Source organism: Theobroma umbraticum, unplaced genomic scaffold (assembly GCF_002168275.2).
Source record: "Theobroma umbraticum cultivar Fairchild unplaced genomic scaffold, ASM216827v3 scaffold_146.0, whole genome shotgun sequence".
Lineage (NCBI taxonomy): Eukaryota > Viridiplantae > Streptophyta > Magnoliopsida > Malvales > Malvaceae > Theobroma > Theobroma umbraticum.
In genome coordinates, this window is record NW_018397265.1 from 6,223,306 (window position 1) to 6,235,948 (window position 12,643).

At 31.5% G+C, this 12,643-nt stretch overlaps 3 protein-coding genes across 4 annotated transcripts in view; all 3 read left to right on the plus strand.

Moving 5' to 3' along the window:
- LOC110422773 (uncharacterized) overlaps positions 1-429 on the plus strand; it is a 1,333-nt gene extending 904 nt beyond the window's left edge. The window contains exon 2 of the mRNA XM_021436789.2: positions 1-429. This exon is cut by the window's left edge and continues 259 nt beyond it. Within this exon, the coding sequence (XP_021292464.1) occupies positions 1-241 (241 nt within the window). The 3' untranslated portion in view covers positions 242-429.
- Positions 430-8,305: 7,876 nt separating this feature from the next.
- LOC110422841 (LEAF RUST 10 DISEASE-RESISTANCE LOCUS RECEPTOR-LIKE PROTEIN KINASE-like 1.2) lies at positions 8,306-10,748 on the plus strand. Its single transcript, XM_021436849.1, has 2 exons — positions 8,306-9,056; positions 10,634-10,748. Exons 1-2 carry the CDS (start codon positions 8,312-8,314, stop codon positions 10,690-10,692), a joined length of 804 nt encoding a protein of 267 aa, XP_021292524.1. The 5' UTR covers positions 8,306-8,311; the 3' UTR covers positions 10,693-10,748.
- A 487-nt stretch (positions 10,749-11,235) lies between these two features.
- Positions 11,236-12,643, plus strand: part of LOC110422416 (LEAF RUST 10 DISEASE-RESISTANCE LOCUS RECEPTOR-LIKE PROTEIN KINASE-like 1.2) — a 12,129-nt gene continuing 10,721 nt past the window's right edge. The window contains exon 1 of one of the 2 annotated variants that reach the window (XR_002445716.1): positions 11,236-12,116. Coding sequence is in view for 1 of the 2 variants with exons in the window: in XM_021436304.1 (XP_021291979.1) it covers positions 11,342-12,116 (775 nt within the window). In the remaining variant the exon portion in view is untranslated. The remainder of the gene's footprint in view (positions 12,117-12,643) is intronic. The other variant, XM_021436304.1, reaches the window with a different exon arrangement.

Consider the following 12,643-nt stretch of genomic DNA (forward strand, 5'->3'; position numbering starts at 1 on the left):
GCACATGCCGCCCTGGAGGCTAAGCGGGTACATGCAATCCAAGTGGTTTGCCAGTTACAGGCGTACCGTCAATGAACTTCCTGCTGGAGATGCACCACAGTTTAATGATTCTGCTCCAGCAAAGAGACCGGTCGGGTTTGATTCCATCCCGGCTATATCTTTCCGTTGCAGAGATAATTTTGCTAGCAAATCTGGGTTGAAAGTCGGGTATTTGGCTGCCGCCTTCAACGGCACCAGCTAGGAATGCAACTGTACTCATTGCGCAGGATCGCATTGTACATAAAGAGAAGAAGCTTGTTCAAGTTTTTGAAGGCTAGCTGTAGAGTACCGGATTCAATTGTTTATGCTTTTTGTTCAACCTTTTGGGGGGTTTTGGTTTGATTAGTTAATTTAGATCGAATTGTTGAATCTGGATTAACTTTTCCATTAGCAACGTCGAGGTTTTAAGATCTTGAGATGTACTTTTTGTCAGCTTCCGCCATTGCAACAAATATAGGCTGCTGCGTGTTTTTGACTAGGATTTCGACATCCTCTGCCATAATAGAGTCTAACATGTCGACATCTTGGTTTCAGCACTTTGCTGATATTTTGCATATGAATTTAAGATGTTTTTATGCTCTCATTTATTTCTCCTTACCAAGAATAATGTGAATTTGGTATTTGTCTTGTAGTCTTGTGGACAAATGATCAAAGGGTCAATCATTTGGAACTGTCATAATCAAGTTAATTATATATATTCTCAAAAAAAAAACTAATTATAAATAATTATAAAATCAGATTATATTTGAGGCACTTCAAAACTATTTGCATATGTATATATCAAATTACATAATACCACCTCATAAATGTACAAAATAAAATGCATAATACCTAAAAAAGCTCAAGCATTATTAAAAAATAATTCAAATAAACTCTTATTCTTTAATTGTGTTCTATTAAAGCCTTTTTTTAATTAATTATCGTTGTTCAAAATATCACTTGTCATTTTATATCATATGATGCTAATGTGACCTTGATATATTGATATACCATAATGGATGATGACATGATATGTTAATATATTATATTGAATAGTGACACGACATGTTAATGTAAGATGATGACATAAACATATGATATTTTTTATCTTACACGTTTATACCATGTTAATGCCATATATATATATAAATGATAAATGATATTTTGATTAGTAACATTTAGTCAACTATTAATTTTAAAAGTCTATTTAACTCAAAAATAAAAATATAAAAACTTATATTGAACTTAATAGAAGAATGAATACTCATTTAAATTCTTTACAATAATTTAAAAACTTTTTAAAGCATGATATCAAAATAAAAGTTCATAAGATTTTCAACATAAATATTTATTTTTGAGAATCTTCAATTTTTAAATTTATTTATTCATAAGAAGACATCATTTTATTTACTAATATTATATAAAATCTATTCACTAGAAAAACGCATCAAATGTAAATTTTAATTTTTATTATTTATTTGTAAATGCAAAGTTCACGTGGCTTTTTAAATATAAATTTTATGTGATATAAAAAATTAAAATTTAATAATAATTGTAGGTTTTTTATCCACCCTAATGCCAAAAGTGTCAACGGCCATAGAGTCTCGTAATTTAATAATAATATGGCATTATCTGTCGTTTCACAAAACGTGATTAAGTCGAGACACCTGGGCCATAAGGGTGTGATAATTAGTGGGATAATAAAGGTTTGGTCGGTGGGCTTTCACTGAAATAGACTCTGCCTTTGCCTTCACAAAGCTAATTAACTCCATACATAGATCAATCTCAAAACTTGTAACATCTGGCAAACTCATGCCCACAAAACCTTGGCAGCAATGGGAAAATCCAAACTCGTTATTGATGTCTGATGAAGCACTGGAAACACCTGCTGCTTCCTCGTCATTAATTTTTTTATTAATTTGCTGTTGCTTTTGAAGTGGATACAAGTTGTTCCTACGCTGTTATTTTAAGCTAATTTCGTATTGCTAATAAAACAAACAACTTTTCTTATACAACGTTTTGCGACTTTTCCACAATTAATATCACATAATTAAATTATATTTTCATCAGAGATTAATTTATTAGTTTTATCTAGTAAATTATGAAAAGCAATATCAATAAACTACAACGTTAGTTGGACTTAAGTGACTAAGATGAAATGAAATTTGAATTAAGACACTTTGTCTCATATCAAAATGAATCCGGTATTTAAATCGTTTTATAATTTTTTACTTTTTGGGTCAAAAGATTAAAATAAAATATTCTCAAAATTAAGAGTTGTTTATTAAGGTTTTTTCTTTGTGAAGAATGAAGCAGTTCAAGAGTTGTTATTGTAATTAGAATAAACCCTAATTTAATATCTATATCTATAAATACCTCATTGTATTTTGTAACTTAGCCATGTATTCAACTATTCGAAAGGAAGAGAAGTAATTCCAGATTCCATGAATCGGGATTCATAGATGTCACCATTCCAGAACCAAAGAAGTCTGATGCACTTTATACTCCTTGGACAAGGTGCAATAATCTCATCGTTGCATGGCTTCTTGAGTCTCTTTCACTGCCCATTGCATCCACAATATTTCATATCAACTTGGTAACTCAGATTTAGAAACCCTAAAGAAGAGATTTTCTTAACCCAATGCTTCTAGAGTGCGCAATCTGCAGTTCTCCCTTTCTAACCTTACTCAAGGTACTCGTACGGTTGATTCCTACTTTATTGAATTGAATGCCATTTGGGCAGAATTAAAAAATTTTTAGGCCTTTACCTCCTTGCAAGTGTGGTGAGTGTAATTCTTGATCTTTTCAGGAGTTCATAGACCTAGCTGTTAAGGATAACGTTTTCAAGTTCTTAAATGGGTTAAATGAGCCATACACTGCTTTGAGGTCACAAATAATTTTGTTGAAATCATTTCCAACCCTAAATGAAGCCTATAGCCGAGAAGAATCTCAAAGAAATTTACAGTTGCAATCTCAACCTTTTATTGAGAAATCTACCATGGCAAGTGTCACTACTGATAGCAAAAAGAAAGTTAAGTTAGATTTGATTTGTAATAACTGTGGAAATACAAGATATGTTAAGGATAAATGTTTCAGATTGATTGATTATCCTAGAGATTTTAAGTTTACTGAGAGTAAAAGTGGTCCAAAGAGAGTGGTTGCGTCAGTGAATTCTTCTATAGTTGATAATCAAGTTGCTGAATAGGAAGAGTTTGCCAATACTTTGCCTTACCTTTCTTTTTAATTACTAATATACGATTATTTTTTAATTAGTTAAATTATGTAACTAATTCTCTCATATAGCCTAGTTAAATTTTACTAAACCCTAAACTCTAAATACTTAAAATAAATAAAATATTATATAATAATATTAATTTAATTAATAACTTAATTACTTATAACACATTACATTATGATATTAACTAAGTTATTTATTTAACTCATAACTAGCATCTTAATTATTTTAAATATTTTTTAAAATTAAATAATATTACTAATTTAGATTTATATTTGATGCACTGACAGTATATAGTTTCTATACACTGTCAACTCACCTAAATTTGCCACCTCATTAATGAGGTAAAATGAAAAAAATTTTAGACTTAAAATTAAATATTAAAAGTTTATGATTAATTAAACAATAAATAAAATATTTTCACTTTTCTATTAATCTTCTTTTTCTTGTTTTCTTTCTTTTTTTATATCTCTCCAACTTTGTCATCTTCTTCTTCCATTAAAATTAGGTTTGCAAAATTCTGTAACTCCAAGAGCAATTTTTAGATTCTTTTCTAACTCTTCTAAAACCTTAAAAAGAGAAATTGAGGAAACAAAATTCAAATAAATAAATGTTATTAGCATAATCTTATAAATCAACAATTTTGCTTCTAAATAACAAGATTAAGCCAAAAATTATTATTTTTCCGCAAGTATTAGTTTTTTTTTATTCATTGAATGCAATCATAAAACTCTAAATTCCTATCAAAACCAAAATTCTCTTAAGGTGTTACTTAACCATTTTACTAAAATCTAAAATGCAAATAAGTTTAAATCTGACATGTTAAACCAAATCACATGCTTGATGGTATCTGAACCAAAATCATTGTTCAGGATGTGTTATATAACTATTTTAATTTTTAACTAAACTGCACATTTTTAGATGGGATGTTAATAACCATTTTACAAGAGTTTCAATATCAACGTATGTGAGTGAAAGTGAATTTCCCTTTGCAACACAATGACAAAGAGAGGTGGGATATGGCTTCTTGGAAAAGAAAAATTTTGGCTTAATCCTCTTACTTAGAAGCAAAATTGTTAACTTCATAAAATTCTGCTAATAAGATTTATTTATTTGAATCTTGTTTCCTCAATCTTCTTTTCTGGAAAGTATGTTTTCTCATTATCTTTTAAGGTTTTAAAAGAATAAGAAAATAATCTACAATTTGCTCTTGAAGTTGTAGAATTTTGTAAAATCTAATTTCAATGGAAGAAGAAGATGGAGTTGGAGAGATATGTAAAACAAGAACGGTTGAGAGAGATAGAAAAGTGAAAATATTTTATTTTTTGTTTAATTAGTTATTATAAACTTTTTAATATTTAATTTTAAGTCCCTAAAGTTTTTTATTTTATCTCATTAATGAGATGGCACATTTTGATGAGCTGACAGTATATAAAAGCAATATACTGATAATGCATTAAATATAAAACCTACTAAATTAATTAAATGCTTAATAACTAAAACATTTTTTCAATTCAAGTTGTCAAATTATATAATTAATTTAATAAAATCTTAATTAATTTAAATATTTTTAAATTTTACTAAATTTACTATTTTAATTAATTGTTTAATTACTAATGCGTTACCTTAATTCATTTAACTAAATTATTTAATTAACTGATTAGCACCTTCAGTAATTTAAATATTTTTTATTTAAATAATATTACTAATTTACTTAATTGCTTAATTACTAAAACATTGTTTGTTTGCACATGATAATTAGTTAAATTATTTCACTAATTTAATAAAATCTTAATCAATTTGAATAATTATAAATTTTACTATATTTACTAATTTAATTAATTGCTAAAAATGTTATCTGTGAAAGCTAAGGAAGGCACAATACCAATAGATTACACAGATTACACAATACCAACAGCTAAGGAAAAATCCTATTTGAAGTTCTATAATTTCTGCAACTTCAAAATACTTAAATCTCAACAATAGATTATACAATACCATGAATCAACAGATTACTCATTACAACAACAGATTATTATATTCAACAGCATAATGCCATGAATCAACATTTTCATGACAATGAAAGCTATACATATAGAAAACCTGAAACGTAAACATATAGAAAGCTAAACGAATTATTAACTCTCAAATCTAAACCCTAAATGTAAACCCTAAACATATAAAAAATCCCATGACAGGAAGCTTACTCTCTTAGCATATAAACTACCATCGGTCGGAACAAAATAGGCAGCAAAATTGGTGAAATCGAACGACCAAAGCTTCACCAAAATCGAATGGCAATAGCTCCGGGAGATGGAAATCGGCTGCTAATAGCTTCACCAGAGCAATAGGTGATAGAGTTAGGTTGGACGGACAAATGGTCGGAGGGGTTAGGTCAGATTAGCAGAAGGGCAATGTAGCAAGGCGGTAGGCATGCGGGAGAAAGGGATAAAGAGTTAAGGAGAGGATAAAAGAGTTGGGAGAAATGGGGGCAAAGAAGAGTGTCTAAGTTTTTAATTTAACTCACCGATGAAATTTTATGTCGATAATTTAAAAATAATTATCGATGAAAATTTCATCTATAAATCAGTCAGTAAACTTATAAACTTTTTATATTGACTCACAGAACCAAATTTTGTTAGTAATTCGATCCACAATCTAACTTAATTACCAACCAGATTTTATGTCGACAATTTGGTTGGTAAATTTCATTAGCAAAGACATTATTGATAAAATTTATCCGTCGGTAAATTTCATGCCATCTACTAGTATTTAGCACCATTGTTTACTGACGAAATCATTTTCGTCAATATTCTATCAATAAGTTTGGCAGTATGATTTTATTGGTGTTTCGTTGGTACTTATTGACTGACCATTACCAACACAATTGATTCTATCCTTAATTGTTTGTTTTTTTGTAATGAAATTATTTTTTTATTAATTAGCTTATCAATTAAATAATATTTTAATTAATTAATAAATTTTCATGATTGTAAGAGTATTAATTTATAAAGGTTTTTCTGTAAACTCTGATTATTTTATTACATTTAATCAAACTTTTAGTTTTTTATTTTGAACTAAATAAGCTGTTAACGAATTATTATTAGTCAAAATATCACTTATCATTCTATATCACGTAATATTAATCTGATATATTGATATATTATAATGAATGATGATGTTGCATGATAACAAGGTCATGTAGCATTTTTGCTCTTTAAATTGACACCTCATTAGTGTCACTTGATATAAAAAAAAACAAATGATATTTTAATTAATAATATTTAATTAATTATTAATTATATAAGTTTATTTAATTTAAAATAAAAATATAAAAATTTAATTAAATATAACAAAAATAATTTTTTTTAAAATCTTTTTAAATAATTCAAAAGTTTTTTCAAACATTATATTTTTATTTTTCTTTCTTCTTCATGATTAGTGTGATTACTGGCTTTCCTAAAAGTGATCCCCTCTGAAAACCATGGGCTATATCTTCACAGGTGGGAAGCTTAGTGGAAAGTATTGGCTATTGAATATTAAACGAGGACTACTATCTTAGTGATGGCGGGGACAGCCATGCATGCACTTTGAGGGCTTGGTCAATTGACTCCAATTCTATTTTCCCATCCACGACCTTCAGAGAAGATACATTCACAAAGAAAAGACAGGAGCCATTTGGACTTGTAACCGAGCTTGAAGAATAAAATAATTGAGGGAACGTGGAGACCACGAGTCTCTCTCTATATTATATTTCAACTTGTTTATTGATTATTAGAATTTGAGCTTCAAAGCAAACAAATATTATTCTATTAATATAGCACTGTTTGCTTTCTATTGGTGTGGACTCCAACAGGTTTTGACGCGGTTTTACTTGGAAACTTTAACTATTTCGTCTTCTTCAGAGAAACTTTGATTATGTCAGACAAGTTGATACGAAAAAGTACAAGAATTTAAAACTCACGGAGTACAAGCTACTCCATGGTTTGTAGTATTTGACAATTTCACGATAGAAGATAATTATTTAAAATGTAATTATTTAAATTAAAATATAATTTTTTAAATAAATAAAAATATTTTGAACAAATAAAATTATTAAATATAATAGACATATCTGTTAAAACACAACAACATAAATTTTAATATTTATAAAAATAATATACTTTCAAAACATACTTCAACCTTCAAAAACATTATGCAATGTCTATAAATTATTCAAGATGTAACAGTTTAGATTAAAGCTTAACTTTTTAAATAAATAAAATGTTTTTAGTAAACATTATTATTGAAATACAACAAATATAACTTTTCAATGTTTATAAAAATAACGTACTTTCAAATTAAACTTTAACCTTTAATTATAGAGAATCCTTGCCTGTAAATTTTCATAATAAACAATAACTCAATAAATACCGTGTTATAACACGTTTCAAGTCCTTCTACTTCTTTTCTTATATTATTTTTCTAACACAAAGAGGGGTTTTGATATTGCAATTGATGGCAAACTCGACATATCTTAGAAAATAGAAGTGGAAGAGGAATACATAAAATGAAACAAGTAATTACACCAATGATGATGATTATTATATAGCCTAGTTGGTACTTATACTTTGTTTTCCTTTTTATTTATTTCAAAAGAAAGCTTACTAATTAACAATTCCTTTTCTAAAATGAGTGAAAATGTTATGATTACAATTTTGATGTTATAACCACGAAGAGTAGTATACCCTCACATTTTATAAATAGGAAAATAAAAGGGAAAAAGAAACCTTATTATATAATATCCATACCCAACATATCTCCAAAATGATTCTTTTCATATTTCAAGTTAAAAAAAGATTCTTTTTTCAATATACATATATATTATATATATATATATATTGATTATATTAAACAAGTACTGCAGCATGTGTGTATGCATATATATATACATACACACATGTATCAAAATACTATAAAGGACGAAGACTCGTAACTTTTTCTATATAAGCAGAGCAAGAACAAGCTTCAAACACAGATGACCAACTTTCTCATTCAAATTTCAAACAATTTGTCACCATGCTACTTCCTCCATTCTTCCTCATCTTTCTCTCCCTCTTCTTCATGAACACTCATGGAAACAACACCTCCCTGCCATCAACATGCCCCTCTCATGATTGCGGTAACGGCCTTGAGATTAGATACCCTTTCTGGCTCAATGATAGCGACACCTCTAATAACCAATATTGTGGCTACCCTCATTTTGGTCTTAGATGTGCAGACAACGGCCAGCCAATTTTTAGCCTACCTAATGACAATTTTTACGTGAAGAACATCAATTATGATGATTATACGTTCACCCTTGTCGATATTGACGTCGTCGACCAAACATGCCCTAGGGCGCGTCACAACCTTACTCTAGGCACCCTGCCGTTGTATCACTCCGATTTGAACTTAAACCTTAGTTTTTATTTCAACTGCTCTTCACATCCCTCTAGTTTGACACCCGTAAAGTGTTTAGGATCTAACGATCTGCGGTCCTATGTCGTGACGGAGGAGAATGATGATGGGGTTGATAAGTCTGATTTGGTCAATAGTTGCGAGGAGAAAGTAGAAGCCACGGTGATGAAGAGGGAGATTAACATGAATGACTTGATCAGTGGATTCGGTGCGGCCATGAATAAGGGATTTGTGTTGGATTGGCGGAGGATCAGGGAGTGCGGTGCTTGCGAGGCTTCCCAAGGCTTTTGCGGGTACGATAACTCAGCCCATGAGTTTTTGTGCTTTTGCAAGAATGGCCAAATCGGCAAGGACCACTGCCTAGGTATGTACTCGATCACTCTAGTTCTTGTATATTTTAATCTATTGGCCCTTTGCCTTTTCAATTGTTTGCCTAAGATTCCTTGTCCTTCTTTACGTCTTATCTTTATTTTGTTTGAAAATGATATTAATTCAAGATATATCTAATTAAAGCAGAAAAATATGGAGATTGTTACATCATGCATTCCACTAGGACAAATAAAGTTAGAGGGACCATGGCAACTATATTGGTCACTTTTTCTTCGCCCAAAGCTGAAGAAATTTTTATTAAAACCAATAGGAAAAACAGTGTGAAGTTCATACACAGAACCAATTCTTACATAGACTTGGTAGTTTGTACAAGTTTTGATGCCGTTAGTTCAAATGTCTTTGCAAGGTTATGATAGTAATACCCATGAATCATGATGCAAATCATGTTAATCTGATTCTAATTGCTACATCCACATCAGATCTCCTAAGAAGCCCATTGTAAGCAGCTCAAATATACCCTGCACTACTAGGCTGCATCGTTTTATATAGCTGTGTGCCGAAATACCTTTTCCGCCAGCTTAAAGCCCATTGTTTTGTTTCTTGGATGATCTCCAAGCCAGGTCTTATCCTCGGCCAATCTCTTCATCTAGACAAGTGTCACAGTTCTTTTACATCTGAAGTAAAAAACTGTCTATTAAATTTTAGAAATTTTAATATTTTTATTATAAATTAAGGACTTGTGGGGTGTAATAGAAAAAAAAAAATTTTGGATGCACATTAAAGGATAAGGGATTTTGGAGATATAATAAAAGCATTAAGACTTAATTGCAGAAACTGATATAATTCATGAATTTTTTGTTATTTAAATCATAATTAATTTACACATCTTTGATCATGTCAAAGCATCTTAGTTGGGCCAAAGAGGGTCTGGGCTTTTGGCCTAGAATTCATGAAGGCCATTGACAGTTTTGATTAACCATCAGCTCACTCCCTGTGGCTTGTTGGCGCATCCTATTCACTTCACTAAATAATATGCCCTCCAAAATTTTTAATGAATCAACTATATATTTCTCCTCTCCAGCGTCACAAATTCTGTCATGTTTTTGACTGTTTTCGTGATACTTAATAAAAATCTTAAAATTTGACTATGGAAGCCAGTTGGGTGAACCGGGCTGATGGCTTCTATGTTTGAACCTCGTATTAATAGACCTGGAATTGTCCAGTGATTGGTTGAACAAATTCATAAACCTTTCATTTGCTAGGATGACAGAAGCCTCCCCTTGTCATACATTGACTTATTTAGTGGCTGATAGAGATGGCGCATTGAACTGAACATAACTCTTTAGTATAATCCAACATCCAAGTAATTGAGTTTTAAATTATACTTCTTAGACCTTTCAAGCACCATCTAATTTAATCAATGAAATTTATCTTCGGTGACTTAGCCAACAGTCTTAAAAAAGCAGACCTATGACCAGTTAATTTTCCTGTTCTTTCTGGTATATAGAAGGGTATTGTAAACTGCTAGTTCTGGTTCTGGTTTTAGATTTGGATGTAGTATCAGTGCTCGTTGAGATCCAAATTTGTGTAACAGCTTTGTTAATTATATAGGGCTGTTAGGATTGATATCTGACAAATCCAACAACCAAGTCACTTCATCCAATTTTTGAGTTCAACATGTCCAAACTTACACCAAAAGAATCTCATACTGACAAGTGACGTGCTGATTATCGAGGAGTCTCCCTACAGGGCTGCTCCCTCAACGGATATTGATTTTTTTTCACTCTGGGAAGTGAAACGTAGCTGCCAAATGCACTGAAGAGTGTCTGTAGTCCCATCATGCATTGAATTAAATAATAGCTGCAAAAACCTCTCCAATTGGACTGCTGCACACAGTTTAGCATATGGAAAATATCGGGGAGGCTTTGGTCCTTGCCTGTCTCGTATAACGTGAGCCGTAATCTTTTAACATTTTAACATTTCCTGTTCTCGTTCAATTGTTATACGACTTAGTCCTCGTTGCTAGCTTTGATCGCCAATTAGTATCGCCCGCCTTTGATTTTCAACCAAAATTTCTCAAACAATAACAAATAAGAAGTCAAGAGCCGTCTCTCTCTCAATCAAAATTCAAACTTCAGGTGCTTCCTTTTTTATCTTTGTCAAAACAAGTAGCCTTTACATTATATTAAGATAATACATAAAACCCAGAGGGATGATTCGTTCATCTCTTTGAAAAAGATGCTCTACCTTTCTTTCCTTATCAATAACAATAATATTGAACCTCCATCTTCCTAGTTTTTCTCTCTTAATCTTCGGTAAATGAATATCCATATCTACTTTTCACCTCTGCCAAGTTCTCTCCCCATCATCCCCATCTTCATCTTGATTGTTCTCCCCATAGCTTATTCCGATGACAATGGGCAGTTCCTGGAATGCAATGAAACATTCAGTTGTGGAATCATACCAGGCATTCAGTACCCTTTCTGGGGCAGTGTACGGCCAAGATACTGCGGTCATGGAGGGTTCGAGCTCATTTGTGAAGAAAATCAGTTCCCGGTCATAAATATTAATGCTCAGAGATTTCGTGTATTAAACGTAAGTATACCTGGCACGATGAGCATTGCTCCTGTGGATATCTGGGAAGATTCTTGTCCTGAACAATTCCATAACATTACTTTAGACCACAACCTCTTTGATTTTGCTGCAACCTTTCGAAATCTCAGTATATTCTATGGCTGTCCTCTTGATGATGATATACCTTCCCAACATAGATTTAGTTGTACCACATTCAATGGCAACAACTATGCCTATTACCTGGATGAGTCATTGTTGAGAATTCACAGCTCGGAACTCACAGATTGTAACATCAGTATTAGATTTCCGGTTAATGGAAACGAATTCGATGAGCTGTGGTCCGGAAATGACACTATAGAGGATGCTTGGAATAAAGGGTTCGATGTGGTGTATCACAAGGACATCATGGAATGTATGGCATGCAGGAATTCTGGTGGAGTATGTGGATCTGACAATACAACGCTTGAGTTCTTATGCTTTTGCCACGACCAGCCTCACCCTCAATTCTGTCTGGCTTCTGGTATGCATGCTTGTTCTTTCAACATCTTCTTAAGATTTCTCTCTAAGAATTTTTCTCTATTATATGTAGTCAACCATCTTGAGATAAGGATAGGTAAGTTAATTTATTTAGAGACTAATAGACAAAGTCATTCAAGATAATGACTGTTAGATACCCTGCCAATTTAGTAGTTTGAGGCTAGAAGTAGGATTATGATCAATTTAAGCATGTTGCACATGATCATGTGTTCACTGCTTGCGAAGGAGACATCCTTCTCCGACCTCAGCGCGTACAAGTTCATTGAAATTTCTGTTTGACTGCTTCGGTATAGTGTAGATAAATCCACCCTCATTCGTATACCCATTTGAAAGCTCTTATCCTCTGTTCTTTTAGTTGATTAAACATGGTATAGAATGGAGGAAATGTCAATTATTCAAATTTTCTCAATAAAAGACATTTCTGCGTAGCTTCTAATTTCCTACATAAGAAAAGGAGCCAGTGGGAGTGGTGGCTTTGTATGAATTCCATGTTAACTCTTTATTTTAGTG